The following is a 13980-nucleotide window of genomic DNA, read 5'->3' on the forward strand; positions in this document are numbered from 1 at the left end:
TTAAAATATAATTGACATATGAATTATATTAGTTCCAGGCATATAGCATAATGACTTGATATATTGTATAGTCTCTTTTGAAGAGAGGCAAACATGTTTTTTTTATTTTAATTTTTAAATTATAGTTGACATTCAATATATTAGTTTCAATGTATACTGTATTTTATAAAATATGTTTTTATTGACTTTAGAGAGAGGAAGGGAGAGAGAGAAACATCAATGATGAGAGAGAATCACTGATGGGCTGCCTCCTGCACGCCCCACACTGGGCAGGTGCCCTGACCTCCTGGTTCATAGGTCGAGGCTCAACCACTGGCCACCGGCGGCCTGAGAGGAAGGGGCAGAGCGGCCCCTGGCAGCGGACGGCGAGGGACAGGAGGACAGGAGGGGCCCGCGGCGGGCTTGGGGAGGCCCGCGGACTCTGCGCTTCTGCCCTGGGAGCTGGGAGGTGAGTACCCATCTCTAAGCTTCTCCTTCTGTCCCAGCTCCATGGGGCGCCGCGGGGAGCTCGAGGTCCCTGAGCCATTCCAGGAGGGCTGCGCCCTGGAGCTGGAGGGAGGGACTGGGCCTCAGGCGGGGCCTGGCATTGAGCCAATCCGTCAGGTGGTCAGCGGACGGCCAGGTCCGGGTGAGTGTGCCCACCTGAGCCCACAGGTGCGCACTGAGGAGCAGGCGCAGACACGTGGGCGCCCACACCGTGTGGTCGGCGTGCTCACTCCAGTGCCCTCACCATGCCCTTCTGGCCCATCCTCCTGCGCCCATTGCCTGGGTAAGTCCGTCACCGTGAGGAATGGACCCTCCAGTCCCTGCAAAGTCTCAGGGACCAGCTGGTCTGTCACGTGCACGGCCTGGGCCCTGCCATCTGGGCTGCGCTGCACCGTCACACCTGCGGGCTGTGGGCGCAGGTCCCAGCCTGGGGGCCATCCCTGCGGGGTCAGCGAGGTCATCTCTTTGGGGTCAGGGAGGTCATCTCTCAGGGTCAGGGAGGGCATCTCTTTGGGGGTCATCCCTGGGGCGCCCCTGGAGCACCGCGCGCTGAGCGTAGAGCGCACGGGAGGGAGGTCGCCTGTGGATCGGATGCTGTGAGCGGGTTTGTGTCGGAATCTCACTGCTCAGGAGGCTCCGGCTGATGGGTGAGGCGGGGACCTGGGGGGCCGGGGGGAGGAGCTTGTTTTAGGGAGAAACAGGCCTGAAAGTGTCTGGAGAGAGGGCATGGGCGTGTCCTGTGTGCGCGCCGCCCGCACGGTGCTCACCCCACGCGGGCCTGAGCTCAGGGCCGGTGCCGCTCGGCCCCGACCTGACGCGGGGCGCACCGTTCCCGGCGGCGGGGCGGGCTGGGCGCGGAGGCCGGGACTTCGGGGTCTCGTTCCCGCTGGGGCGGCGCCCGCAGAGTGTTTGGGGGCGTGAGGGCCCCCCCGCTCCCGGCCGGTCCGCCCGCCCCGCGGCCCAGGCTGCGCGGCCCCGCCCGAGCTCCGTGCGCCCGGCGGCGGGAAGGCGGGGACCCGCGAGGCGCGCGGCGGGCGCGGCGGGAGGAGGGGCCGAGCGAGGCCGAAGGACACCCCGTCCTCCGCCGGCCGCCTGGGCTCCCCCGGCTCCCGCCGCGCCCGCCGCGCCCCGCGGCCCGCGCGCAGCTGCGGAGATGCCGGGTAGGTGCACATCTGGGGGCGCGCGCGCGTGTCGGGTGTCGGGGTGCACCTGCTTGTCCGCTTCGCTGGTGGTTGTTTCCGCGGAAGACGCGGGAGTTGGGGGCGCAGATTCCCGCAGACCCAGGTCGCAGCTGCGCGGACGGAGCCCCTCGCCCGCCGGGATGGAGACCAGCCCCCCCTTCCCCGCTCCCCCCGTCCCCCAGGACTGAAGGGAGACTCGGGGGAGCCTGCCTGTGCGCATGTCCCTGTCCGCGGGCGCAGGGTGCGATCTGACCCGCAGGTGATGGGGTGTCAGGGCTGTGGGGCCGGGGCGCGGAACTGGGTGCCGGGGAACTGGGTGCAGAGGAACTGGGGTGCAGGGGGACTGGGGTGCAGGGGAACTGGGGTGCGGGGGGACTGGGGTGCAGGGGAACTGGGGTGCAGGGGGACTGGGGTGCAGGCGGACTGGGGTGCAGGGGAACTGGGGTGCAGAGGGACTGGGTGCCGGGGAACTGGAGTGCAGGGGAACTGGGTGCCGGGGAACTGGGTGCAGGGGAACTGGGTGCAGAGGGACTGGGGTGCAGGGGGACTGGGGTGCAGGGGGACTGGGGTGCAGGCGGACTGGGGTGCAGGGGAACTGGGGTGCAGAGGGACTGGGTGCCGGGGAACTGGAGTGCAGGGGAACTGGGTGCCGGGGAACTGGGTGCAGGGGAACTGGGTGCCGGGGAACTGGGTGCAGGGGAACTGGGGTGCAGGGACGGACCCGAGCCGCCGGCAAACCCCTGGCCTTCGCAAGCTACAACCTGAGCAGCCGGAGGGAGCGCTGTGGCCCCAGCGCCCCGCCCGCAGGGACCGAGTCCCGCGAACCCCACTCCGTCCTGGGGCCTGTGCCGGGCGGGCCGGGGTAACCCGGGGCCGGGAGGAGGAGGCGCTTTCAGGACGGAGCGCGCCTCTCCGTCCCGCCCCTGCGCGCCGTGTCCGCCGCCTCTGCCCGTCCCGCACCGGGAACTCCGGTTCCAGCGTCCGTGTTCGCCATCAAACAGCTGTTACCGATGGAGACAGCCTCGCGGGAAGGGCGCCTCCCACCCTCGGCGTCTCCCGGCCCAGCTTGGGCGCTGGAGCCTCCCTCCCCCTCCTCCCTCCTCCCCCGCAGCCCCGTGTCCACAGAACCCACGGCTCCCACCGGCTTCCCCGGCTCCTGGCCAGCCCACCTGTGGCACCACGTGCGGGTTCTGCGGGAGACCTGCCGCCTGGTCCAAGGAGAGTCCAGGACGAAAACGACAGTCCGGGCACGGAGCTCCAACGTGGCCCGAGCCCGCGTGGCCTCCTCCGCCCACAGCCTTCAGATCCCGAGCCAGGGCGGCAGGGCGAAGGGGGTCTCCATCAGCTCCGGTGGGGGACGGAGTCAGCACAGCCCCTGCGCTCACTGGGCAGCCTCCTGTCTCCCTCACTCGGCCCCTCTGAGCTGCAGGCCCTTCCCCCGCTGAACTCGGTCATCGGCCTCACCGGACAGTGGACAGTGGACAGTGACAGCGCCGCGGGCAGTGGTTCCGGCCTTCGCACCGAGTCGCTAGTGCAGTGATGCATCTGCCCATTTCTTCAGCGCAAACCTTTTTTCCTGGTATTACTTTCAGCCTCCAATTTCCACTGCCATGTGTTTGAATCCTGATGGTGGCATCGTCCACCTTGTTACCCTACTGGGCGGCCCGTCACCTGCACAGGCAGTGAGGGGCTGAGGACAGAGGGACAGGCCCCTCTGCTGTGCGCCTCTGGGAGCCTGTGCCCCGCAGACGGCCCTGACTTTGGGAGCCCAGTTTTGGAGCCTGGCCCTGACCCCTGCCAGCTTCGTGACCTTGAGAAACTTCTCCATGTTAATGACATTAGGTTGGTACCACCTGCCTTTCAGGGTGCTTGCTGGGATTTGGGGTACCATCTGCCTTTCAGGGTGCTTGCTGGGATTTGGGGTACCATCTGCCTTTCAGGGTGCTTGCTGGCAGTCGGGGTACCATGTACCTTTCAGGGTGCTTGCTGGCAGTCGGGGTACCATCTGCCTTTCAGGGTGTTTGCTGGGAGTCAGGGTACCACCTGCCTTTCAGGGTGTTTGCTGGGAGTCGGGGTACCATCTGCCTTTCAGGGTGTTTGCTGGGAGTCAGAGTAACATCTGCCTTTTGGGGTGTTTGCTGGGTACCACCTGCCTTTCAGGGTGCTTGCTTGGAGTCGGGGTACCACCTGCCTTTTGGGGTGCTTGCTGGGAGTCAGGGTACCATCTGCCTTTTGGGGTGTTTGCTGGGAGTCGGGGTACCACCTGCCTTTTGGGGTGTTTGCTGGGAGTCAGGGTACCATCTGCCTTTTGGGGTGTTTGCTGGATACCACCTGCCTTTCGGGGTGTTTGCTGGGAGTCGGGGTACCACCTGCCTTTCGGGGTGCTTGCTGGGAGTCGGGGTGCTGAGTGCCGAGTGCAGTACAGGCTGGGAACCTGGTCAGCGCGGCAGACAGCACCGAAGGGAACTGGTGAAGCCGCTGAGCTCAGCACTGTGCTATCACAGGAGCGGCTGCATAAGGACACCTGAGAACATGTGATCACGCCTTGCGGAGAGATCTTGCGTATTCTCTGCCCTGTCCCCAAAGTAAACAGTTTAAAAATGACTGCTTCTTAGCGAACTGCTAGTTACTGGACATCCCAGTCTTTCCCCCAAAATGTTCCCTGTTTACGGGTAAATTTTGAATTTCGCCAAAGATTGGTATTAAACAACTGGTCTGTAATGCCCAGGAATTCTGATCGTCTACTACAGCTTTGCTATTTTTTTCAAAGATAACTGCTGTTTATTGATCCAGAATTTTTCAAAATTGTCCTTTTTTTCAATTGCAGTTCACCTTCCTATTACTTTGTATGGGTCTCGGGTGTACAATTGGGGGGCGGGGGGCGGTGTTTGAGTCTCTGCCTCCTGCTCTGCGTGCCTGCAAAGGCTGTCGGATTCTGTGCTCTCACGTGGCTCCTCCGGCCCCTCATTTGTGTCCAGCGGCCTCTGCTGCTTCTCTCTCCATGAGGGTCCTCTGGCCTTTCAGCTTAAAGAGCACTTGCTTTTAGGAAAGCAAACCAGTGCTGAGCAGCCCTGTCTCCTTCCTCTAATTCAGTGGTTCTCAACCTTCCTAATGCCGAGACCCTTTAACACAGTTCCTCATGTTGTGGTGACCCCCAATTTCATTGTTACAAATTGAACATAATGAAAGCATAGTGATTAATCACAAAACAATATGTAATTATATATGTGTTTTCCGATGGTCTTAGGTGACCCCTGTGAAAGGGTCGTTCGACCCCCAGAGGGGTCGAGACCCACAGGTTGAGAACCGCTTCTGGAGCGTTTTCCGCAGGAGGCTGTGCTGTGAACACATGGCAAGTCGGGTGGAGAAACGCCCGCCACGGCGCGTGGCGTGGGAGGCGGGGGAGTGACAGACACTCCAGGGTGGCTCAGAGCTGGGAAGAGCGTGCGTGAAGAGTTGACTGACTTCTCACGGATTCCGAGCTGTGAGATGCGGTGTTTCACCAGGGCTGACGGTGACGCAGTAGAGCGGCGATGAGTGCCAGGCGCAGGGCAGGAGGTCCTGAGGGCCGAGAACTAAGGACACGTAGCCCGTGCCCTGGTCACGTGACACCCGGGCCACGCTGCTGCCGGTCTGTGGCCTGTGCCTGCAGTCCCCTGCAAGAGGGAGAACTGTGTCTATTTCAGTTTCATCCCCAGCAGCTCACACTGTGAGCTCGTGGGTGTCTGATGAATAGCCAGCCCTTAATTAGCATCGGCTAAGTGCCTCCACATGGGGAACTGTTCTGTGCAAATAGGAGAAAGGACTGCTGCTCTGGAGGAACCTTTCCTCTCATTTGGGGAGACAGCATTTATATGTTAAATAGACTTAAATAGCCGGGTATCTGCTCAGGAGGATTCCGAGTAGTGTTGAGGAATCCCAGGAGTCTGCCCGGAGGAGGTGGGCTTTCCATAGCCTGGAAGGTGTGCACATTTGGTTTAGGCAGGGACGAGGGGAAAGGGTGCTGGTGGAGCAAAGGGGCAGTGGTGTGTTTCCGCACACGGGAAGGCTAGGAGAAGGGAACCCCAGGAGAAGGAACCGGCTGTGATAAGGGTGTAGCTTGATGGGAGAGGAAATGTCTTTGGATTAGTGAGAAATCCAACAGATAAGAAGCAGGGCTGCACAATGTTTAAATTAAATGTACCTCTGCTCCCCCTCACACCCCAAACTACTGCACCATCAGCCCGCGGAGCAGGAACCCTAGATGCCCCTTAGGCCTGGAGGGGGGGGGGGGGTGTATCACGAAAGAATTTTTACATTTTAAACAGCAAACTTCCTGAACTCGTGGTCCTTTGGCCGAGAGTCTAAGTGGATTTGGACACTGTTCTCATGCCTCCACAGGAGAGAAATGGCTCTTTCAAGTCTCCAACATGATCTATACTCCGCCTGGGACTGAATTCTGTGCACAGCGCTTAACACTCTTTTAATTTATTATTTACGCCTCCACTTGTTCTAAAATGTTTGAAGCGGTTTTACTACATAACATAGAGACTGATCTTGAGTTTGTAGAGAAGGGGAAAACCCTTCCTCTGACCTTCTAGATTCATCGCTGGGCCTGCAGATCAAGCTGATGATAGATTAACAGGAAAACCCATTGAATTACCTATTTATGCCTGGGGGTCACAGAGGAAAGGACTTACATGCCATCCCACAAACAGGATCAAGTGTGAAGAGCCTCAGAAAAGGGGTCTGGGCTTGGGGGGGGGGGGGGGCAGGGGGAGGGGTGCTGTGGGAAGGTGACCAGAAACGTGTAATAAATGGGGTGGTTTAGTGCAGCGCTCGCCAGCTGGGGGTCCGCGGACCACTGGCGGCTGCGGGTCTAGTGAGGTTTGCTCAGGTCTAAGGAAGGGGACCCTTCACAAAAGGGAATGGGCACCTGAGGCTGGAGAACCAGGGAAAGCAGAGGGCTAGCTGCCTTCAGTCCACAGTCCTTCAGCCAAGGTGGCGGGTCTGGGGGCCACTGTCCCCTTCCATCGCTGCTTCTATTTGCATCTTTATTGCTGACAGTATTGAAGCGTCCCCTGGCTTCCTCCTCCCACCACCTGCCTCCTGCCCCAACTGTTAGCTGTGCTGAGGGATGGGCAATGCCTGTGTGCACACAAGGTCTTTGGCCGATCTCTTCCTGTCCGCTGCTCCCACCTGCCCTCTGAGATTCGTCTGTCTGCCCCGGGTCCAAGCCTCTGTTTCTGTTTTGTTCTTCAGTTTATTGTGTTCATGGGATCCCACGTATGAGTGAGATCATGTGATGCTTGTGTTTCTCTGCCTGGCTTATTTCGCTCAGCATAATACTCTCCAGGGCCCTCCATGCTGTCCCAAAGGGTCAGAGATCCTTCTTTTTCACAGCTGCATAGTATTCCCCGGTGTACACATACCACAGCTTCTTTATCCACTCATTGACTGATGGCACTTGAGCTGTTTCCAGATCTTAGCTATTGTAAATTACGCTGCTGTGAACATAGGGGTGCATATATCCTTTCTGATTGGTGTTTCTGGTTTCTTAGGATACATTCCTAGGAGTGGGCTCACTGGGTCAAATGGCAGTTCCATATTTAATTTTTTGAGGAAACTCCGTACTGTACACAGAGCTTGCAGATGAATAAAAAGCACACCACACTGGTAGGGAAAACACTGCCCTGACGTGGATAGAGACAGGAACGGAAGATTCAGAATATTTAGCCAGGCCGATGTCGCTCAGTGATTGAGCACCAACCCATGAACCAGGAGGTCACAGTGGGGTTCCCGGTAGGGCACATGCCTGGGTGGCAGGCTTGATCCCCCAGCAGGGGGCGTGCAGGAGGCAGCTGATGGACGACGCTCCTCTCCCATCGATGTTTCCGTCTCCCTCTCCCTTCCTCTCTCTAAAAAGTCAATGAAAACATAAAAGGAACATGTAGGTGGATCCCAGAGGATAACGTTGAGTTGACGGGCAATGGGAGCCGCTCAGCTCTTTCGCATCCTCTGCGTGCACAGGCTGCCCTCGGGGGCCAGCACGGGGGCCTCTCCTCCTCACAGCTGCCCCGGCCTGTGGGTCCTGCCCGTGGGAGTCTGGGGTGTCTTCCCTGAAATGGACTGAATCGTACCCCGTGAGAATGGGCCTTTGTCTGCACTGGTCCGCGTGGCCGTGGCTGGCTGCCTGCTTCCGTAAAGGAGGCTTTGTCAGAACTCAGCCATGGCTCACGCTCACGTGTTGTCCATGAGGCTTGTGCAAAACAGCGGCCCGAGCGGTGTAACAGAGCACAGAGCTCGCACATTGCGTGCTGGTGGCCCCGAGGGAAGGCTGGCCAGCCCTGCCGGTGCACCCCGACTCCCAGGGCCCCACTAGCAGGTCGTCGCAAAAGGCCTGATGTGTTTGGAGCCTCTGCTCCGGGGCTGGCGTGAAACCCCCAGGGCGCCCAGCACTGGCCCCTGCTGTCGGGGCCCAGCAGTACCGGTGTGCAGGGTCTTACGGACGGGCGGGTGGACGGACGGAGCCTTCCTGGGCACCCCTCCCAGCCTGCAGGGAAGCGCTCTTGATGAGCCCCCCGCCCCTTTCTAAAGTCCTGCTTCCGTCCCCCAGCCTCTGCCAGGGTCCACGCCCATGACAATGCCAGCGCCGCCGCAGCAGGTCCGCTGTGGCCTTACAGCTGCCCGCCTTCCCTCGGGGTCCCTCGGTGCTGCCCGCTGTGCAGGGCCTGACAAGGCCCGACGTGGACAAACGGGTCCTATGGAAGGGACCCCACAGGGCGGTGTGAACACAAGTTCCCAACTGGGCCGCTCCGGTGGGGAGTCCGGCCCAGCTTGTAACCGCTTCCTAAAAGGCTTATCTTTGCCTTCAGCCAGGCCAGGGTGTCCGTGCATCTGGGTTAACACACCTGGAAATGCCCCTGTGACATCCTTCCTTCTAAGTGTGCAAGAGAGAGGCTGTCCAGCCCCACCTGGCTCCCTCCCTCCCTCTCGGAATCTTCCTTGGCTCCTCCTCCATCTCCGACGGGAAGAAGCTGTAAGGCGGTCCCTCCCTGGAGCACCTGAGATCTTGCTCCCCGGCACACGTCCTCAGTTTGGCTCAGTAAACGCCTAAGAAGTCTCTGTAGCTTGGACATTTGTTCTGTCCAGGCTTAACGCTGGTTTTGGTGAGAGGGCAGAGCTGGCACTAGGTCTGATGAAACCGCTTCTGCAAACCTAAGACCCAGAAAGACGCTTCCGGGCCTTCCTGCACCTGGCACTCCTGGGTCCCGGCATCATCTTCAGGTCAACCAGGTCCAGTCCCCTCAGCCACCCCTCAAGGCACGAAGCAGAGGCCACGTCATCCGTGTTCTCCAGGAAGTCGGGTCTCGTGAACGGGCCGCCACGCTCCCTGCCCAGTTCTGCCGTCACCTCAGAGTAGGCACACGGAGCGGACGCCACAGAGCAGACGGCTGGGCTTCCTCCTGCTCCCGCACCACCTCCCAGGGGCCGCAGGGGAACCAGTGTGCGATGGGAGGAAGTGGGGAGACTGTATAGAAACTGACACGTACAGCAGTGAGGCCTGGGCAAGGGCCACCATTCTGGACTTTCATTATGAACTGTTGACAATAATTAAACGCACGCTGATTGCTACTCCTTAAGATCAGTGGTCGCAGACATCAATCAACCCGGCTTATTTTGCGACTTCTTGGAGCTGGGTCTGACCCGACCACTAAGGACGACGCACAGCCCGACCGCACTCCGAGGGCTGCCCGCCTCCAGGAGGGCGCCTGTGTAAGAGCTGCATTCAGTGCGCCCGTCGGAAGCTGAGCAGACACATCACAAGGCCTCGGCCCCCTTGCAGCGAGAGAAACGGCCAACCTGCTGCCAAGGGCCGGACAGTCCACAGAACACAGTCACACGGTCTCTGATGCGCCGAGATTGCGGGAGGACGGAAGGGAGAAAGCCAGGCGAGCGCACCTTCCTGGGCGCCACTCGGCATTTCAGGTGCGTGCCCACACGCACAGCCGCAAGGGACGGGCTCCTTAAACCCCTCAATGGGCAGTGAGAGGCCTGGGGAGGGCGGACGCCCACCTACCTCCCAGGAGGAGTGGTGGTTTGCTGGAGCCCCTTTTTTTGTCAGCACCCCAAATAAGAGTAAGAATGAGATATTCAGGTAAGGAACCTTTAACCTTATTTTAAATTAATCTGAGCTTTTCACAGGGCTATCCAATTCAGCAGAAAACCAGGTGCACATATGCATCACCCATGGACACAGACAGTAAGGTGGTGAAGGCCTAGGAGGGGGTAGGGGGAGGGGACATATCTAAGTTTCAACAGTAAAGCCTTTTAAAAAGATTGTATTTTTGTGGTGTATGTTTGACCCCTGGCTTGCAGTCACCCCGTGTAAGACCCCTGCAGAGTGAGAAAGTTAACAACAAAACCCACCCAAGTACTCACAGGAAGTGAAGTTACATAGATGGTGTGTGAGCAATGGGTGTCCTGGGAGCTTCCTTCACTCACAGGCGGCGATGGGGCCCAGAGACCAGCGTCCATCGTCCCGGCCACCACAGTGGATCTCGGCTAGAGGAGTTGAACTGTGTTTCCAGGGTCGTAAACTTTTCCTGACTGTGAACAAACGTGTTCCTCTCTGGTCACTGGCCACGTTCCAAGCGGTTCTCCTGGTTTCTGCTGATGAGACAGAGCTGGCGTCTGGCCCCTGGAGGACGTGGGAGCTGAGGGATAAGGGCTGAATGATGGCGCCGAGTCTGCGTGCCAGGCCTTCACCGTGAAACTCCTCTCTCTCCACAGGCAGACGCCCCATGTGAAGACGGGAAGGGGCACCATCCAGGTGCCGGGGAGCGCGGTCAGCATCCCGTGGACAGGCGTTTCCCAAGATGCTGCTGAGGTAGCCTCCGGGCCGGTCACGGTCACGGCGTCCGCGCAGCATGGGCTGCATGAAGTCCAAGCAGACCTTCCCCTTCCCCACCACCATCGAGAGGTGTGAGCCGCGGGTGCCGACGCCCGTCACCCAGGACGGGGAGGACGTGGAGAAGGTGAAGGAGGTGGAGGAGGTGGAGGGCGTGGAGGAGGAGGAGGAGGCGGAGGAGGAGGCGGAGGCAGAGGCGGAGGCAGAGGAGGTGCAGGCGGTGGAGGAGGCGGAGGAGCCCGCACAGCCCGCAGAGCCCAAAGTCGTGGTGTCCGAGTTCGCGCACCGCCTGTCGCAGGAGATCCTGAGCGGAGCCCTGCAGCAGTGGGTGGACAGCAACGCCAAGTACGCGGACATCCCGTTCATCGAGAGCGACGGCCTCGGCCTGGCCCAGCGGTGACGCAGCGGGGCTGCGGGCAGAGTCGGTGCTAGTTCACATACATGAAACAGAAGCAGAACGTCGTATGAATAAACACATGTGACTCCTTCTAACGTAAAGGCCAGTCTATGACCATCGCCACAGGACAGGCCCCAGGTGAATGTGCTGCAGCAGGTGCTCCCTGTGGTGGTTCAGCGGAGAGGGCGAGCACAGGCCTGTGGTCCCGCCGCCATCAGGGTGCCACGGCGCAGCACCGTGCCCGAGACAGGACAGCAGCGCCATCAATAAAAACGCAATAGTGCCCAAGGCTCCAAGCGGCCTAGAGACCCCTGAACTAACTAGTACCTGTTGCTCGTTTACACCGAAACCCCACGGCATGGAGAGGATTTTTCGGGAAATGCCATGGCAGTGGTGGTGCTCGAGCCACAGGGATTCGCAGTGGGTTCTGTTTGTCAGAACCATGTGCGTCCAGGATCCCCATCTCCTACCCCAATGGCCCCGCTTTAGGAGTCAGCTCTGAGGAGAGAGCCCCCGGGAGCCTGTCCTTCGGACACGTCCGCTGCCCTGGCCGGGGCTCGGGGGGTGGGAGTGGGGTCCGTACACCCAAAGGCTGTGGCTTGATTCCCGTCAGGGTCCATACTGAGGTTGTGGGTTCAATCCCTGATCGGGGCAACCAATCGATGTTTCTCTCTTCCCCTTCCTCTCTCTCTCAAAACAATAAAAACATCCTGGAGTGAGGGTGAGAGAGACAAGAGTGTTATGCTTTCATCTGTGACATGTTCCGCCTTGAACCTCAGGACCCTCGGCACCGCCCTGAGCAGATGACCCAGACTCTCCGTGGAAGGCACTTCCTAAGACAGTTGATGAAGTCCTGGCAGTAACGTTGAGTGCAGGAACCAAGCCCCGGGGACAGAACCAGCTGGGTGCCGGTAGGAACAGCGACCGGCCCGACGACCGGCCGACGGCAGGGCCTGGGCGTGGTGCTGAGCCTGCACCAGGCTCTGCTCCTAGTGAGGTGCAGGGCTCGAGGCTGCTGCTTATTGTGACAGTCCTAGGGCATTTACCGCCAAACACGGTGCTGTTCTCATAAAGCTGACTTTGCAGGAAGCTTTTTAAAAGGAATTTAGGACCGTTTGAGATCAGTAGTGACAGAAAATGTAGAGGGGAAGGTGCTCCGACATGACTGGTAGGAAGACTGGGACTGAGTCTCTAGGATGGTCTTTCCAAGACCTGCCCCGTTGAGTTTAACTGGAAAGAGCTAAGCCCGTGTGAGCGCCTTTCATTAAGGAACGGGCTCGTCATGGAAGCCTCCGGAAGCTGAGACAGGCGTGGCCTCTAGTGAGGTACCAGGCAGCGGGCCTTGCAGCAGGCGGAAGTGCCGCCGCTCACTTCACAGCTGTGCGGAGCCCCGGCCGAGCACAGGGGTCCGAGTCACGGGCTGAGGAGGTCTGTGATGCACGTGACCGGCCACCCCCCACTGCCCGGGACGCCTGTCACTCACCTTCCTTCCACTGGTCCCGGCCGTCCTAGCAGCTCAGGAAACCCCTCGAATATGAGGAACCGAGTCTCGGGCTGAGGCAGACACCCTCCCGACACGGCAGGTGCTTCCACGGAAGAAAACGCAGGTTTCTGAGTGTTTACACCGACTCAGACGGAAGCCCGGGCAAAAGCCCAGAAGCTGCCGTTCTCACTCACTCTACACCTCCGCCTCGGGACCCTGTGCACAAGGCCATTTGCTGGGAGACAAGTTACATAAACAACACGTTGTGAGGAGAACACAGAGCCATATGCCAGCAGCACACGGAGGGCCGCAGGCTGCGGGGCTGGCTTATTCCAAGTTTAACCTCCGCTCCTCCTCCGCTCAGGGGTCACGGAAAGCCACCTGGTCCCCGTCGCTGTGTGTGACCTTGACACGATGCACCTCCCTGACCCCACGGCCGGGCACCCTGGCTCCCGAGCCCTTTCTCAGGGTGTGCTGTCCTGCGACACACAGATCCTGGAGATGCACCTGCGTTGGGAGCAGGCGGGAGGGAGCCGCCGACACGCTGAGGGGCACGTGGTTGGCACTGATGATGAGATGCAGGAGGCCCTCGCTAACAGGACAGTTCAGGCTCCGTCAGACCTTACTGTTAAATATTAGGTTTACTTCCTTTTAAGGGGGAAGGACTGTTGGAGGGAGGAGACATACAACAGGGAAGAATCATTAGTTACTGAACAGGGAAAACATGTTCCAACTTGTGTCCCAGGCAGATGAACTAAGAAGATGGCCAGTGAGGGAGGAGAGCGGGGCAGAGTGTGAGGCGCAGCACGAAGGCCAGCTCCCCAGAAACACGCAAACAAGCCCCACGCTCCCCACTGAGGACAGGCCAGTGCCCCACAGGACACCAACCCCGGGGCCAGCACGGGCCACGACCCCCTGCAGGCGGCAGAGGGAATGTGCCCTCCTCCGTTAGGCACGTGACCTCCCCCCGCTGGGCCTGGCCTCCTGCCGGGTCAGGTCATCGCGGGCAGCGCAGGCCTGGGTGCGAGCTCCCTCCGCTCTCAGAGGCCTCGCCCGTTCTCTGCCAACTCCCCATGGTTATTATTAGCTCTGAAAGCACAGGGGTGAAGGGGATGGAAATGACTCTAGTCCCAAGGAATCCTTTGTCAAACTGCCTTACTGGCACTAAAAATAGGCACAGTAAAGGCACAAAGCATGATATCCTGCATCCTAGTCAATATCACAGACATTTACGAAATGGAGGGACTGTACTTGTATAATGTGAGAAATCTAGAGGTAAGAGATGCTATAAATCCCGTCAGCAGTCATTTAAAACAAAGCCCTCACATAGGTTTACTTCCTCCTGCATTTGTGTGACCAGCGGGACACGCACAGCTCAGAGGCACTCTCTCCATCTCATTTGGCAAAACTGACATTTTATCAGCCAGTTCCCCACCCTGTAAGTCTTAGCTATGAAATGGAATATTTTTTCCAAATATTTTTGTGGAAACACTTCTTTGTACAATAAAAGTCTAGTTGCAACTAACTAGCTATGAGTTCCTAT

At 59.2% G+C, this 13980-nt stretch overlaps 1 protein-coding gene across 3 annotated transcripts; it reads left to right on the forward strand.

The window, feature by feature from the left end:
* The first annotated feature begins 1556 nt into the window (after positions 1 to 1556).
* CUNH2orf88 (chromosome unknown C2orf88 homolog) lies at positions 1557 to 13972 on the forward strand. 3 transcript variants are annotated; one of them, XM_070421688.1, is made up of 2 exons: positions 1557 to 1646; positions 10440 to 13972. In XM_070421688.1, the coding sequence occupies exon 2, from the start codon at positions 10577 to 10579 to the stop codon at positions 10955 to 10957; it is 381 nt and encodes a 126-aa protein (XP_070277789.1). In that variant the 5' UTR covers positions 1557 to 1646; positions 10440 to 10576; the 3' UTR covers positions 10958 to 13972. The 3 variants fall into 3 exon arrangements, with proteins under 3 accessions (XP_070277789.1, XP_070277791.1, XP_070277790.1); XM_070421690.1 differs by having other exon boundaries at positions 10444 to 13972; XM_070421689.1 differs by lacking the exon at positions 1557 to 1646 and adding an exon at positions 8538 to 9635.
* Positions 13973 to 13980: the final 8 nt, after the last annotated feature.

The sequence above is a fragment of the Myotis yumanensis genome, unplaced genomic scaffold (genome assembly GCF_028538775.1).
Source record: "Myotis yumanensis isolate MYYU_CA2020_CCGP unplaced genomic scaffold, mMyoYum1.0.hap1 SCAF_8, whole genome shotgun sequence".
Taxonomy (NCBI): Eukaryota; Metazoa; Chordata; class Mammalia; order Chiroptera; family Vespertilionidae; genus Myotis; species Myotis yumanensis.

What these genes read in the sequence shown, in the direction of transcription:
- CUNH2orf88 (XM_070421688.1), top strand. Translation starts at nt 10,577, where the DNA reads ATGGGCTGCATGAAGTCCAAGCAGACCTTCCCCTTCCCCACCACCATC.